At 45.7% G+C, this 15,959-nt stretch overlaps 1 protein-coding gene across 1 annotated transcript in view; it reads right to left on the bottom strand.

Moving 5' to 3' along the window:
* The window catches only part of SLC7A1 (solute carrier family 7 member 1), a 70,842-nt gene that overhangs the window by 18,968 nt on the left and 35,915 nt on the right, over window positions 1-15,959 (bottom strand). The window contains exons 2-7 of the mRNA XM_088460264.1: window positions 12,078-12,458; window positions 10,005-10,163; window positions 7,403-7,571; window positions 6,451-6,578; window positions 6,047-6,269; window positions 5,102-5,241 (exon numbers count right to left, since the gene is read on the bottom strand). Coding sequence (XP_088316390.1) covers window positions 5,102-5,241; window positions 6,047-6,269; window positions 6,451-6,578; window positions 7,403-7,571; window positions 10,005-10,163; window positions 12,078-12,447 — 1,189 coding nt within the window. The 5' untranslated portion in view covers window positions 12,448-12,458. The remainder of the gene's footprint in view (window positions 1-5,101; window positions 5,242-6,046; window positions 6,270-6,450; window positions 6,579-7,402; window positions 7,572-10,004; window positions 10,164-12,077; window positions 12,459-15,959) is intronic.

The following is a 15,959-nucleotide window of genomic DNA, read 5'->3' as shown; positions in this document are numbered from 1 at the left end:
TCCGCCCAAGCAAGAATGCGAGACACCTCCGACATTGCTGCCCGACTGCGAGTTCCCCCTTGGTGGTTGATGTACGCCACCGTGGTGGCGTTGTCGGACTGCACCTGAACCGCCCTTCCGTGAAGAGCGGGGCCGGACGACTGCAGGGCACTGTACACAGCCCGCAGTTCCAGGATGTTGATGGGGAGAAGTGCTTCTTCCGCAGACCAACGACCCTGAAGCGATAATGAGCCGGTCACTGCCCCCCAACCCCGAAGACTGGCATCCGTCGTGAGCAGGACCCAGTCCGGGATCCAAAAGGGGCGCCCCTCGACCAGATGCGCCGTCTGAAGCCACCAAGCCAAAGACTGCCGAACCTCCGCGGACAACACCAGCATCTGAGAGCGGATCCGGTGAGGTAACCCGTTCCATTCCGATAGAATCAGCCCCTGCAGGGGCCGGGAATGGAACTGGGCAAATTCCACCATGTCGAATGTCGACACCATGGACCCCAGAACTCTCATAGCTGAATGGACCGACAGGCGGCAACTGCTCAGGCAACTGTGTATCCGCAGCTGCAGGGAGGAGACCTTCTCTGGAGTCAGGAAAATCCGCTGCTGACGAGAATCCAGCAGGGCTCCCAAATGAGCCATCCGCTGTGATGGAATCAGGGAGGACTTCTTCCAGTTTATCAACCACCCGTGTGCTTGAAGACAAGCAATGGTCAGGTGGAGATGTCGAAGAAGCACCTCCGGGGAGCTCGCCAGCAGCAGAAGATCGTCCAGGTACGGCAACAGACGTAGACCCTGACCCCGAAGGTGGGCAGCCATAACCGCCATCACCTTGGTGAACACCCTCGGAGCCGTGGAAAGGCCAAAAGGAAACGCCCGAAATTGGTAGTGATGGTTCAGGATAGCAAACCTCAGATACCGCTGATGTGCCGGTGCTATGGGCACATGGAGATAGGCGTCCTGGATATCGAGGGAGACCATATAATCCCCGGGTTCCATCGCCAGAATGATGGAACGTAACGTTTCCATCCTGAACCTGGGAACTCTGAGGTATCTGTTCAGAGACTTCAAATTCAGGATAGGGCGATGAGAACCATTGGGTTTCTGTACCAGAAACAGAGTAGAATAGTACCCCGTCCCGCGCTGAGACTGCGGAACGGGAACAATGACCCCTGCTTGTAGCAAGGATTCTATAGCTACCTGAATCTGACCAGCTTTGGTCTTGTCCAGAGAAGGACTCGTACAGAAAAACTGGTGGGGCGGCCTGAACCGAAAAGACAGGGCGTACCCCTGAGAGACTACTTCTCGAACCCAGGCATCCGTGGTGGTATTGTGCCAACACTGGGCGAATTGGAGAAGTCGGCCTCCCACTCTGGGGTCCCCCAGAGAGAGGCCCATCCCATCAGGCAGCAGGCTTATCCTCCTGCTTGGAAGAAGGGCGCCGAGCACTCCATGCCTGCTTCTTGGGCTTGGGTGCGGCCTTGGTCGCCGAATGTCTCGGGAAGGACTGGCCCTTGGCCTTACCCTGAACCCGAAAGGACCGAAAGGCAGAGCTCCTCACTTTAGCCGGCGCAGAGGCCGAAGGGAGAAAAGCCGACTTGGACTTAGCCAAAGTATCCACTATTCTGTCCAAATCCGGACCAAATAGTAAATCACCATTAAAAGGCAAGGCCTCCAGACCCTTTTTTGAATCTGCATCAGCCCTCCAGGACCTCAGCCACAGGGAGCGCCGAGCAGACACCGCTGCAGCCGACACCCTAGAAGTGAGCAGGCTGGCATCCAAAGACGCTTCCCCAATATAGGAAGCTGCATCCCGCATCTGTCCCACTAACGCTCTCTGGATATCCGGAGCCTCATCAGGAAAGGTATCCTCCAAGGCATTGGCCCATGCCTCAATGGCTTTAGCCACCCAGGAGATAGCCATGGACGGGCGAGCCACCGCCCCGGAAAGAGAATAAATGGACTTTAAACAAGTCTCCACCTTCCTGTCCGTGGGATCCTTCAAAGAGGAGATAGACGGCAATGGCAGCGTCGCGCTTTTGATCAAGCGGGTAACGTGGGAATCCACCGCCGGCGGAGTTTCCCATTTCCTGCAATGAGCTTCAGGAAAAGGATAGTTCGCCGCCAACCTCTTCTGTGGATGGAACCTCTTACTAGGTAATTGCCAGGCCGCCGCCATATGATCCGATAATTGATCAGATAGGGGGAACACAGTTGAGGTCACCTTGGCCTTTTTAAAATTAGGAAACTTCGACCTAGGAGCCGGCGCATCATCCTCAACATGTAGGATAGCCCGCACCGCCCTAACTAAGGCTGGAACATTAATGGAGGACTTAGCTTCCACCTCCTGCCCCATGACATCAGAGTCAGAGTCCTCATGGATTTCTCCATCATCTGAGGACACTTCCGAGTCCGACAACTGCGCAGCTAGTGAACTCACAACCGGACGTTTAGACACCCTTGGTGGCACATCACCTTGCAACATGGACTGAAACGCCGAGGATGAAGCCGCCAGACTCTGTACGGAGCTGGATAGAACATCCACCCAAGGCGGAGGAGCCGTCGGAGCAAAACTCTGCAAAGGCACTACAGACTGACGCGTCCCTGGGGAAGACTGCACATACACAGGCAGTCCCGAGTAAGGACCCACAGTCTGGGCCCCTGGGGAAGACCGCAACATTTGTGGAACCCTCGGGGAATGGGGGATGGTGGGCTGCGGTAACGCCCTAGAAGGGACCGCTGATGGGACCGATAACCGGTCCGCAATAGACGCCAGCACCTGTGAAAACATCGCCCAAGGAGGGTCCTGTGATACAGGGGGGTTGGAGGGGCCCGGTACCAGCTGGCACCGCCCGCACAGACCATCCTGAGATAAGTCCTCCCCATCAACTCCAGCAGCACAACGTCTGCAGGAAAATAGCACAGGAGCCACAGAGCGCTCAGTCTCCTCATCAGACATGATACCGTAAATCACAAGAAATAGGTATCACCAGAGGAATTATGGTTTTAACACCCGCGCACTCACCAGTATGCGACACAACAGCCCAGATATGGTACTGTGTAGCACACAACAGTATGTGACTGACCCCACAAATACGTGTTTTATATAAGTGAGGGTCTCAGAAAAACGCCCTTCCCCCACACACCTGCCGGGCCGTAGGAGAAGGAAAGGGATAGTTATAAGCTGACAGTAAGGAGAATAAGTCACAGACAGGCAGCACTAGCAATAGTCACATACAATGCAGAAAAGTTAGTACTCACTGCACCTTCCGCTACAATCAACCGCCCAGATTCAGTGTCTGGGAGGGCTATAGCGCTGTGTACACTGTCCTTTTGCAGGGGAGAGGTACACAGGGGGACCGGTCCACTTGATACCGCCTGGGAGTCTGCGATGTGCCAGTAAAGATGGCCGCCGGAGACCTCAGAGGAGGAGTGGCCGAGAGATAAGAGCAGCTCAGCGACGCCAGACTCCTAGTTGAAAGGCGCGCTGAGCTGAGGGGAGGAGCCGCTAGACAGGGAAGGCTGCCTCCCCTGGCTAGCAATTAACCCCCGGGTTGCCGGTCCCGCTACCAGCCTGATACCCTGGTGGTCTAGCGTACACGCGGGGTATTCCTCAATTGAGGGGGAGCCCGCCGCCGCCGCTAGCGCCTCCGGTCTGTCCCCAGAGACCGGAGGCTCCTGACTGCATTGAAGTATCTTACCTGATCCCCGTCGCGTCCGGCAGCAGTCAAGGGAGTCCCCAGAGCCCGGCTAGTACAGGCTCTGGGGTCCCGCCGCGATCCCCAGAGCTGTACTGGCGTCGCGGCGCCAGCGGGGAGAAGGAGCGGCAGCGTGGACGTCCTAAAGGACAGTCTGATGCTGCCGCTCTAACAGTGTAAAAAAAGTAGAAAAAAATAAAAAATTTCTCTTTTAAAATAAAGCTTAGGGGCTGCTCCTGCAGCCCCACTGCGACAGGGTGACCCGACTCCGGCCGGGCACCAACTAAAACTGAGGTGCCTGTGGCCGGGGTATAGAGGAGGACGGACCCAAGTGCATCCTGGGAGCAGCAAAGCTTTAACTGCGTGGTGCCCGTGGATCCAGATCCAGCTATACCCCAAGGTCAACCCTGTGGACCCCCTATGGACCCTGAAGTAGAAAACGGTTATACCTATTACGTTTAGTCATTGTGACTAAGATAAAATATAAACAATGGTATCAATGAAAGATGGGATGCACATGAATGTGAATGGTAAGAGGTGTGAATAAATTGTCGTTTTCCTTTCATTAGATACTTGCCACAGAATCGCTATGTGAATAAAGTGTCCGTGCAGATGGGATGAAATATTAATAAGTTGGATTCATACCATCAATGTAAGTATGGGGTCCCTTAAGTTTTATGCTTGTCCCCCCACTTTTTTGCCACAAAAATGGGAGTACTTTTGGGGTGTTCTCCGGTTTTTGTTTTTGCCAGATTTGTCCTTTAGGGGACTGTCCCAAGGGTTCTGTGTTGTTTTCCCATGTTTGCACCCAAAAATAAAGATTTTGCACTTCTTTTCACCAGTTATTCATTGGATAAACTTTTTCGCCTATTACATTGCATTGAGTTTCTGCGAAGGCGAATTCCGCCTGGAATTGAATTTGGAGACAAGTTCTGAACAGGCGAACAGCGGCAATAGGCAAAACTTTTTCGCCGATTACGGCTTTTTGCCTCTAATTGAATCCGGCCCCAAGTCAGAGGAGTACACTTTAATTAATTATGAAGCAAGCAGACTGTGGGGAGGACGCTCAACAGAGGTTTCCAACACCCTAGACACAGGGGGAGATGTATCAAATAGAAGTGGCTCATACCAAACAATCAGCTTCTGTCATTTTTTAGCTCAGCCTGTACAACGACACTCCTACACTTTATCTCTCTCCAGGATTTGTTGAATCTCCCCCACACTCTACTTTGGGGATGACAAAAGTATCAATTACAAGAGAGAGGTTTACCGTTTAGTTATTTCATTAAATGCGGTGACTAATGAGAGGAATTATATATCATTTTGTATAAGCGATGTAAAAAGCTCCTCCGGTATTGTGTAGCCCGGGTAACATTTTTGTACTGACTGAATAATGTGCATCTCCATTCTTACCTGCAACAATTCCAGAAGAAACTGTGGCTATTACTGGAGTCTTGCTCTTCTCACTAACTCGGGATAAAACTTTAAATAGCAGCCCATCCTCTGCCATAGCATAAATCACTCGAGGCATGGGGAACATCGAGCCAAGGAGACTATACGGAACAAACAAAAAAGAAATTCTAAAAATAATCATAAACACACACATACATACATAACGTGTGTATATATAAATGTATAGCAACATTCAACACGGCTGTGATACAAATCACCTACTAAAAGTATTAAACACCCAGACTAGTTTATCATAGAATGCAAATTATGAGGCACACTGTAAAATAATATATCTTTCTGCACAATATTTACTCTAGTCTTATTTGCCAATGATGAATAAAATGTAAAATATGGTAAAAAAAAAAACCCTAAAACCTTTAGTTTGAAGTTTGTCTCTCCGCTGTCTTAAAGTTGTACTAAGACCGGAAGTAATGAACATCTGTGATGATCACTTCAAACATGGTCGCACAATAGGATGCGATTATTAGGGCTACTCAGCAGCCGCAGTGCCCATGATAGCGGCTTCTCATTAAGACATTCCGCCTACACTCCCTTATCCACGACGTCACATGGCTATAATGTCCCTCTCCCTCCTTAGGTGGTAGTGCAGCATCTATAATCATTGTGAATGGCTGTCGTGCACAGTGGAGGCACGCAGACCCCCAGCTAATGGCGCCTACAACAGGCCAGGACAACAAGACTATGACGCTGCCCGATATCAGTCTATGCAGGGTGCCAGGGGTTATACAGTAAGGAGACAGCCAGGGGATATACAGTATGGAGAGAGCAGAAATGAGAATATGGGGTAATTGGGGGGGGGGGGGGAAATGCAATTTGAGCATATTCTAAATTTTAATCACATTGTGAAGTAATGTACATTCCCGCAAATCATACATAATGACGTACCTGGCAGAAAGAGCACACAGGGACCCGACTGTAACTGCATATTTAGCTCCTTGCCAACCTATGTGAGCAAACGCCTCCGGTAAAGGGCTGACTGTATCCAGCAAACAATAGGGCTGCATGAGGGTAAGGGCTGCAGATACCCCAAAGTATGCCACAAAGCAGATAAGGAGAGACGCCACAATGCCAATAGGAATGGCTCGCTGAGGGTTTTTCACTTCTTCACCTAAAGCAAACAAAATAATAATAATAATTTAAAAAAGCAATACATTAATAAAAACAAAAATAGAATTGTAAAATAAATAAAAATTATTCTGACAGTGGTTGCACCTTATGTTACTAGCTGTGAGGGCACTTTTACAGTCATTCTAGTGTAAAGGCATTTGTGGATTGCAGGCTGTACCCACCTGTAGTAGCAATGCAATCAAAGCCAACAAACGCATAGAAGCAGGTAGCAGCCCCAGAAAGTACTCCAGAAAACCCAAATGGCATAAATCCGCCACTGCCATAATTCGAATTGTTGCAAACTGTACGACTAAAACGAGAATTTAAACAACAGATCACGTAACTCACACTATTAACTTACAGTACACACACATGGCTTACTCATGTTACATGGAACTGTGCATACACATGGTCAGATTGCTTATCAGATATGAACGATAACGACTGTAAAAATCGTTCATATCTTTGACATGTAGGGCATGCATCGACCACCGATGCGCGTTCCCGCATGTCAGATAACGATATCTGACAGACTGGTTGCAGACAGATTTGGACGATCTCATTTATTTTAATACTGTCAGAAATCGTTCATGAAATCGTTGGTCAAATCGTTCATCGTTGATCTAGCAAGTCTGACCGTGTGTATGCACCATTACAGAAAATTCAAATCAGAGACAAAAATGTATCCTAAGAATGTAGTGGTGCATAGCTTCTTCACAGCGCAACCAATGGGATGTGGCCACGCCTCCTCCAATATAGCGGCTTTCCGGGTCCATTGTTATCTCACTACACTCCTGTCAATTATCTGCCTTATATACTGTAGTACATATGCTGATCTGAACCTAAATTTAAAGTCCCCAGTAACTGTGCTTCTGATCCAGCGACGGCAAGTTATGGTAAGCCTCAGTATTCTTCAATATAGCTAAAATTACACTATAACTTATTAACTTTGCACACTGGGAAAGGTCAGCCCTGGGGGATTATTAGACCGATCTCATACAAACATGGAAAATGCACAGTAAAGACATTCTATACTAATTATATCATTATGGCTCCTCTCCACTAAGTAAAAGTGTGACATACAAGAGACTCCTTTCAACAAAGTGTAAAACAGCAGAGAGTTTCTGAGCGTACATGTCTAAGTGCGTCATGTTGGTTCCGTTGAATTTCTCGGAAAGCTGCCAGTTCTCAATTGAGCCTTTCACAAATCCGGAAACAATAACAAAACACAGGACCAGTACGTTGGCACATGTGAAGATCTTGTTGACGAATGCCGATTCTTTCACCCCAAAGGTTAACAGAGCTGAGAAGAAAAAAATATAAATTAACAAGAATAGGACGACAGTATTGGGTGAAACCATTTAGAAAGTCGTAGCTATAATGACGCTTGTATTTTTTTAATGCACTTTGCGTGTCTCTAATATTATTGGTGACAGAGAGATTATCTCCGAAGATGAAAGGGAAGCTACATTAAAATTACTTCTATTAAAGCACAAGTCAGTCAGAGTCTCTCTCTCTCTCTCTCTCTCGAACCACTGGACTAAGCATTAGTAAGTATATTGTGAATCAAACAACATTTAGGACAACATAACAGAAAACTTCAGCGTGCATAACTATTCACCCCCCAAAAGTCAGTACTTTGTTGAGCCACCTTTTGCGGCAATTACAGCTGCAAGTCGCTTTGGATAAGTCTCTATGAGCTTGCCACATCTTGCCCCTGGGATTTTTGCCCATTCCTCCAGGCAAAACTGCTCCAGCTCCTTCATGTTGGATGGTTTCCGCTTGTGAACATCAATCTTCAAGTCTGACCACAGATTCTCAATTGGATTGAGATCTGAGCTTTGACTAGGCCATTCCAACACATTTAAAAGTTTCCCATTAAACCACTGGAGTGTTGCTTTAGCAGTATGCTTCGGGTCATTGTCCTGCTGGAAGGTGAACCTTCGTCCCAGTCTCAAATCACAGGCAGACAAACAGGTTTTGCTCAAGAATATCCCTGTATTTAGCACCATCCATCTTTCCCTCGACTCGATTCAGTTTCCCAGTCCCTGCTGCTGAAAAACATCCCAACAGCATGATGCTACCTCCACCATGTTTCACTGTGGGGATGGTGTTATTGGGGTGATGGGATGTGTTGGGTTTGCGCCAGACATAGCGTTTTCCTTGGTGGGTGAAAAGTAAAATTTTAGTCTCCTCTGACCAGAGCACCTTCCTCCATACATTTGGAGAGTCGCCCACATGCCATTTGGCAAACTAAAATTGTGTCTTCTTATTTTTATCACTAAGTAATGGCTTTTTTCTGGCCACTCTTCCATAAAGCCCAGCTCTATGGAGTGTACGGCTTATTGTGGTCACATGCACAGATCCACCAGTCTCTGCTGTGGAACTCTGTAGCTCCTTCAGGGTTACCTTTGGTCTCTGTGCTGCCTCTCTGATTAATGCCCTCCTTGCCCGGTCTGTGAGTTTTGGTGGGCGGCCCTCTCTTGGCAGGTTTGTTGCGGTACCATGTTCTTTCCATTTGAGGATAATGGAATTGATAGTGCCCTGGGGGATCATCAAAGATTTGGATATTTTTTTATAACCCAACCCAGAATTTTACTTCTCAACAACTTTGTCCCCGACTTGTTGGGAGAGCTACTTGGTCTTCATGGTGTGATGCCTCTTGCTTAGTGGTGTTGCAGCCTCTGGGGCCTTTCAGAAAATTTGTGTTTATACTGACAGGTCATGTGACACTTAAATTTCACACAGGTGGCCTTCATTTCAGTAATTATGTGACTTCTGAAGGTAATTGGTTGCACCAGAACTTCTGAGGGGCTTCATAGCAAAGGGAGTGATTACATATGCACATGCCAATTTTCAGAATTTTATTTATAAAGATTATTTTTTATATATATATTTCTCATTTCACTTCACCATATTAGACTATTTTGTGCAGATCCATCACAAAAAAATTCAGATAAAAATAAATTACAGGTTGTAATGTAACAAAAAAGGTAAAAAACCAAGGGGGTGAATACTTTTGCAAGGCACTGTATATGATCTACTATAACCGGGAGGTAGTTAAAGTCAAAATGTCTCCCGCACAATGCCAAGCCAGTTGTAATCAATGTGAATTAAAGCATTTTAGCTGTGAACCAGTAAATACAACAAGAACATTCACACATTAGGGATTACAGAATGTTGAGTTGGGCACATTTGCACACCAAATGCAAAAGAGCATTTAAGGTACATACATTTGTGTTCTGGCAGACCAGATGCATCCAGCTGTACATCACTAGCATTTGCACAAGGTTTACGTCAGGAGTAACAAGTCTGGATACTCATGTCCCACAAAAACGAACAGATAAGTGTTCATTCTAGCACCCTGCACCTGTCACAACCTGTGCAGTTCCTCTTTCCTGCCTGGGGTGTCGCTATCTGCTCTTGTGCTTCTGTCACACTCTGGTCTGTATCACAGCAGATTATAGCATTAAGCTGAGTGTGCTAGAACCACCAGAGCAGAGACAGACACCCCAGGCAGGAAAGAGGAACTGCACGGCTTGCGACAGGTCCAGGGTGCTAGAATGAACACTGGAGATAGAGTAGTAAGTGCTTAAATCCAATTGCCCAATTTGTATACAATATAATAATGTAAATCATTTGCATGTAACAAAATAGAATTCAGTGCAAATTATCTAAGTAAATATTAATTGCAGCATCTTACAATACATACAGTATTTCTCATTAACTACATTACCTGTTAGTACCACAATTATGATCACTGAAAACAGATCGGGATATTCTGCCAGTACTCCTGGCACGTTCATGCTGAAATGCTGTAAACAGAACCCTTTAATCTGCTTGCCGGTCATATCATCGAAAGCTCCACTCCATGCGCGGGCTACACTAGACGTACCTTAAAACACAGATGGAAATGAAATGTAAGATTTATAAAATACTACCACAGACATAAAATGTACATTAACTTGAACTGGGCACTTTCAAGTCTCACACACAACAAATAATTTAGCATCTGTAGCTCTGTCTACTGTACTGTATATATAAAAGTTTACTCTGGTGCAGAACTGAAAAGTTTTACACTTTCTTTAGCTATATAGGAATAATAAACCGGAGGCAGCACACACTTTAAGGACATGCTTTCATGAGAGAGAGATTAAAACATAATATTAATTCAGGGGCGTAACAAATGATCACTGGTCTCCTGTTTGCTCTGCGCAGTGTGCCGCAGAAAGCTGTCATTAGTAAATGATCCCTGGTCTCCTTCTGTCTCCTCTGCTCTTATCAGTTTCCTCCATTGATTGTAGCCCTCATCCTCACGTGCTTCTCCTCCCCCTACTTATAGTATAGTTTACTCCTAACTCCCTACAATGGCACCTACCACCTGGTTGCTCATGTCCTGCTGCTTGTGTTTTACAGCTGAGTTTATAACCTTGTCCTTGTCCTGCATTGTTTTGTATTACTATTAACTGTTTTTCTTGTGTGCTCATTTATGTACTGTGTAAGGCGCTGCGGAACCTTTGTGGCGCCATATAAATAAAGGATAATAATAATAATAATAATAATAATGTGTATCAGGCTTCTTATATGTCCCTTTATATCAGAAACATTTAAAATGAGACTAATTTTTTTTTTTATAATATATCTCTTCTCCGACAATACCCACTACATACCAATCACCACTCACTAATTCCCATATGTCCACTTGCAGGAAAAGAGTGTAAGCACCACATCAACCACAATGCTCTATTCGCAAGATAATTTGCATATATGCAAATTATCTTGCCCACAATGCACCTTGTTTGTTATTGATGCCCTCTTTTCCTATGTTGTTGACATATAGAAATTAATAAACAGTGCTTGCATGTAGTAAGTGTTATAACTGATGCATGCCCTACATATATAATATATATATTAGTCTCCCTATTTCTACAGGCGTGTAAGTTGAACTACCCCCAGTGTAAGTACTAATACATTTATCTTTTCCTCAGTATGGGGAATTGACCATGATCTTTACAGATTGTGGATACTCAGGTGTCAGGATTAAGATATGCTCCTTATGGGCTGTTTTTATTATTGTGTGGGAGATAGCAATGGACCCGTGTGGGTGGTTTTACCGGTGAATTATATGGCAGAGTTAAAAAAGCATAATGCAGTGTACAGTCCAGTTTGAATATATGTAAATTATTTTACCCATAATGCATGTTTGTTTTTGATGCTATGTTTTCAAGCTTTTCCTGTGTCTTTTGGCATTAGTAAATAGTGGTTTGCATTAAAGTTCTGTAAAAAATATATATATTAAAAAGAGAAAAAAAAAATATTCTCCCTATTTCTACAGGTGTCTGAATTAAACTACCCCCAGTGTGTGTTATTTTATTTTTTCAAGTAGAAGCAGTCATTGGAGGGGGCGCCAGTCCCTTAGTTTGTCAGGGGCGCTCAGACCCCAAGATGCACCCCTGTTTTTATTTAGAGGGTTTAAAAATAAGGCACTGTGCACAGAACAGTGCCTTTCTAGTTTCAGCTGCCTACAGCTAGGCACATTAAGCAGATAGGATCTGTGCACGTGAACAGTCTATCAAGGACACAGGAGATTACACTCTCGATAGTAGGATGACGACAACACACCACATAATAACTACTGTAATACAACTACTGTAAAGGATCACAGCCTGGGCAAAAGTGGTTCTTACCATTTACCAGCACAGAGCGTGTCCCCAGATGAACCCATCCCTTTGTTTATAAGAGAACAGTGAGCCCCTGGGTTTGTGCCAGGGAAGCATTTTGTGTTTGAATGCAAAAATAATCTACTTACCAATAACATAAGACAGAATTAAATTCCAGCCTGTAACAAAAGCCAGCAGTTCCCCTACTGTGACGTAGCTATACATGTAGGCAGAGCCGGTTTTTGGAACTCTTGCACCAAATTCTCCATAGCACAGGCCAGCAAGAACAGAAGCCAGGGCAGCAATGAGGAAGCAGATTACAATGGCAGGCCCAGCATCGACCCGCGCCACAGCTCCGGCCAGGACGTACACCCCTGCACCAAGTGTGCTGCCCACACCCAGGGCTATCAAGTCAAACGTGTTGAGGCATCGGGCCAATCTGCTCTCCTTTGTTTCAGGTCCCACAACCTTGCGACGAAACAGTTGCTGTCCAAATCCAAGAAGTATGTTGCAGCTCATCTTCTTAAAATCTGAAAGCAGAGCAGAATCTGAATGAGAGAGGTTTTATGTACAGAGGTACCATTCCAACAGAAGGAGCAACAATGGGAAATGCAGAAGTTGTGCGTGGAAGTGATATGTAGACATGTCATACACTCTTGGGGCCTGGTTCTGAGTCGGATGCAGCCACTCATGTCTCCATCTTTTGGCTGCTGCCAGCCTGAGACTTTAGGCAAATGCCACTTCCCTGGTGTACATCTGTGCATCACAATGTGCAAGGACTGAGACGCCCACTTTCAGCATCTGTACATGGTGAAATACAGACTGGTGAGTCTTTAGACATATGGCAGGTGTAGTTCTCCATCCAAGTATGGACTCATACAGTATGTGAGCGGTTGAGCATCTGTGTACCCAACCAATTTCAGCAACACACCTGTGACACTTCCATAACACGCATCACCATGCGGTGACAGGGAGGGGGTCTTAGCGCACACATCACCATGCGTGCGCTAAGACCCCCTCCCTGTCACCGCCCAGGAATGCCCAATACACTTTCAATGCATTTCTGACACAGTGATCTCTCGTGTGCTTCAATCGCAACTTCGACTCGCTATCTGGAAACGTGACGCTCTACTGAGTCTGACATTGGCAGTGCGTGCGACTCAGAATCAGGCCCTTAGTCTGCCCGACACTTTACCAAGGCTGTCTGTGCTGTCCTACGTGCAGGCAATAGTTGGAATAGTTTTCGGACCAAACATGCAGTCTGGCTCATTCGCCAAGTGATAAAATGAACCGCTTTATCCTGTCCCCAAATAACATTCATAATCCACTCCAATCGAAAATTTAACCGTTTAAAAAACAAAATAAGCGCTCAGATAAAACTGAAAGGCCATACCTGATAGAAGCAGAGGTGCAGCTTGTGCATATTTATCAATATTCATTATTTTTTGTTTTATTACCTGTAATCCCTCATTTTATGATGCATTTATTTCTGTACAAACGTTGCCAAAGGATAGAAGACAGTAAAATTGTTTTAAAACTCCGCCAATTTAATCCTTTACACATAATTCAGATGAAACTACAAATTGTAAAAAGTGATTTAATTGTTTGAAAGAATTAGATCCCATCTAATGGCCGGGAGCAAATTAAATTCATTTGGGAGACCAGCCCCGAGGTGGCACTCCTCGCGGATTTATTCAGCGGTGGATGCAGACGCGCCAGAGTCATTTGGCGGTCGCTGTGACTTTACACAAATGCCACTAAAAAGCCCGTCCCTGGTGTACATCCAAGAGTATGACTGTGTAAGGACTGAGACGCCCACTATGAGACCCTGTAGATGCTGCAATACTGCGTCTTTAAACACCACCATCAGTTGCATCATCTAAACTTTCCGTCTTAGTACGGCGACATGCCCCTGGCACTCTCAAAACACACCCCTAAGATGGGCCATCTCCGTTTATCTGTTTTGTCACTGCCCAGGAATGCCCAGCACTTTTCCCAAAACATTACCCTTACCGTATTAATAGCGCCTTCAGGCATGCGCCATAGGAGTTTATATGGATTTTTGCACACGTGCAGCAGCATAGGAGCGCTCAACTCTGAACATCAGCATTGCCTATTGTCAGCAATTAGCTATACACACACACACACACACACACACGGGAGATATGAAGAGAAAGTTACAGCCCCATCACCGATCCCGGGAAAACATTCCTCAGCAAATCATACACTGTTCTAATTATCTACAGCAGGGATCATGGAACTTTTTTACCTTTTACCCCAAAATATATTTAGATATGCAGACGTTACCCCCTTGATTTGAAAGGAAGGAAGGAAATCCTATAGCAGTGCCCCCATAGTTATGCCCCTGTAGCAGTGCCCCCATACAAAAAAACAAAACAAAAAAACTTACCTTACTAAACTTACCTAATTCCCGCTCCTGCATCCGCCTCATTCCTGTTCGCCCGGCTGCTCCTCGGAACTATGGGAGAGACGTCATGACGTCTCTCCCATTGTGTGCATGGAGAGAGCTGGAAGCTGGAGTTCAGAAGAGAACTCCAGCCTCCGGCTAATACAGTGCTGCAGGGAAGGAGCCGGGCGCCCGCTGGTAATAACATATCAACAGGCGTCCGGCTTAGAGCCTCCCTGTGGCGCCGGGCTGGAGCCACAGGGAGGCCGGCTGGGTCACTGACGCCGGGTGCAGCGCTGCATCCGGCACCAGTGACCTCCATTCCTGGGGGTAATGGACTGACAACCGGGCATGCAATGATTCATATGCATGCCCGGCTGTCCGTCCATTACCCAATGTCCGTCCATTATTTCAGTTTTACCCCAAATGGGTTAATTTACCCCTGCTCCCCGACCACTGATCTACAGTACTGTGAAGTTATAGTAACTTGATACTGCCCTGTCCCTTCATACAGTATCTTGCATTGTATGTTTAAATAACTTGAAAGAAAAAAAAAAATGCTAATCTCCGCCAATAGAGACCGTTAACCTCCCTCATAATAAAACAACCACTAATTTTGTTTCATTTCTACAACGGTTTATCTTCGAGGCCTTGGAGATACTGGTGAGAAATTCTTACTAGAAATGTTATTAAAATAAGCACTAGCCACAATGTTCTGTAAATGAGGGGGAACAAGTCGATGCAAAATGTTAGCTAATAGAAATCTATACCCAATTTATAAAGCAGCAATTAGTTTTTATTTATACTGCCAAAACTCAGTCAGAAAAGCAGAAGTCCATCCCTTAAAGTAAATATGAAATACAGCTGCAAGGATTAGTCATTATACTAGTGCATTGGAAATTAAACAGTAAAAGCCGTGTAACATTCCATGAACTAGATACTAAGTTTGTATCGATTATCTGGCAAAAGTGTTAAAAAAATAAAAAATAATAATTAAAAGACACAGCCTCTCTATATTGCAGTTTCCAAGAACACAACTGTTGGCACCAATTAAAACTCATTAGATTCTGCTTTAAGAAAATGACGTAAATGAAGTGTATAGGATTATTATACATGCACTTGTTACCACCACATAGTGGGTAGATTCGCTGTTCACAAGTATGCCATCAATTCACTATCATATACTATAGCAGGGGTCTTCAACCTTTTACAGTGTTCGCCACATTAAAAAATTCAACGAAACCCGAGGGCCACTAAGCTATACGCCACACAGTAGCACAATCTTGATTCACACAATTCCCATTACACCACATAGTTGTGTCATACATGAATATGGGACACACAGCAGTGCCCCTTTTACACAATGCTCACATTTGTGCCCCATATACACAATGCCCACAGCAGCAGTGCCCCTAATGCAATGCCCACTGTAGTGGTGCTCCTTATGCAGTTCCCCCAGTAGTGGTAGTGCCCCATGTGCAGTTCCCCCAGTAGTGGTAGTGCAGTGTCCACAGTGGTAATGCCTCTTATGTAGTGCCCCCAGTAGTGGTAGTACCCTTTATTCAGTGCCCCCAGTAGTGCCACCCATTACGCAGTGCCCACAGTGGTAATGCCCCTTATGCAG

The sequence above is a fragment of the Taudactylus pleione genome, unplaced genomic scaffold (genome assembly GCF_031769625.1).
Source record: "Taudactylus pleione unplaced genomic scaffold, aTauple2 ptg000043l, whole genome shotgun sequence".
NCBI lineage: Eukaryota > Metazoa > Chordata > Amphibia > Anura > Myobatrachidae > Taudactylus > Taudactylus pleione.
This window is presented reverse-complemented; position numbering and strand designations above follow the sequence as displayed.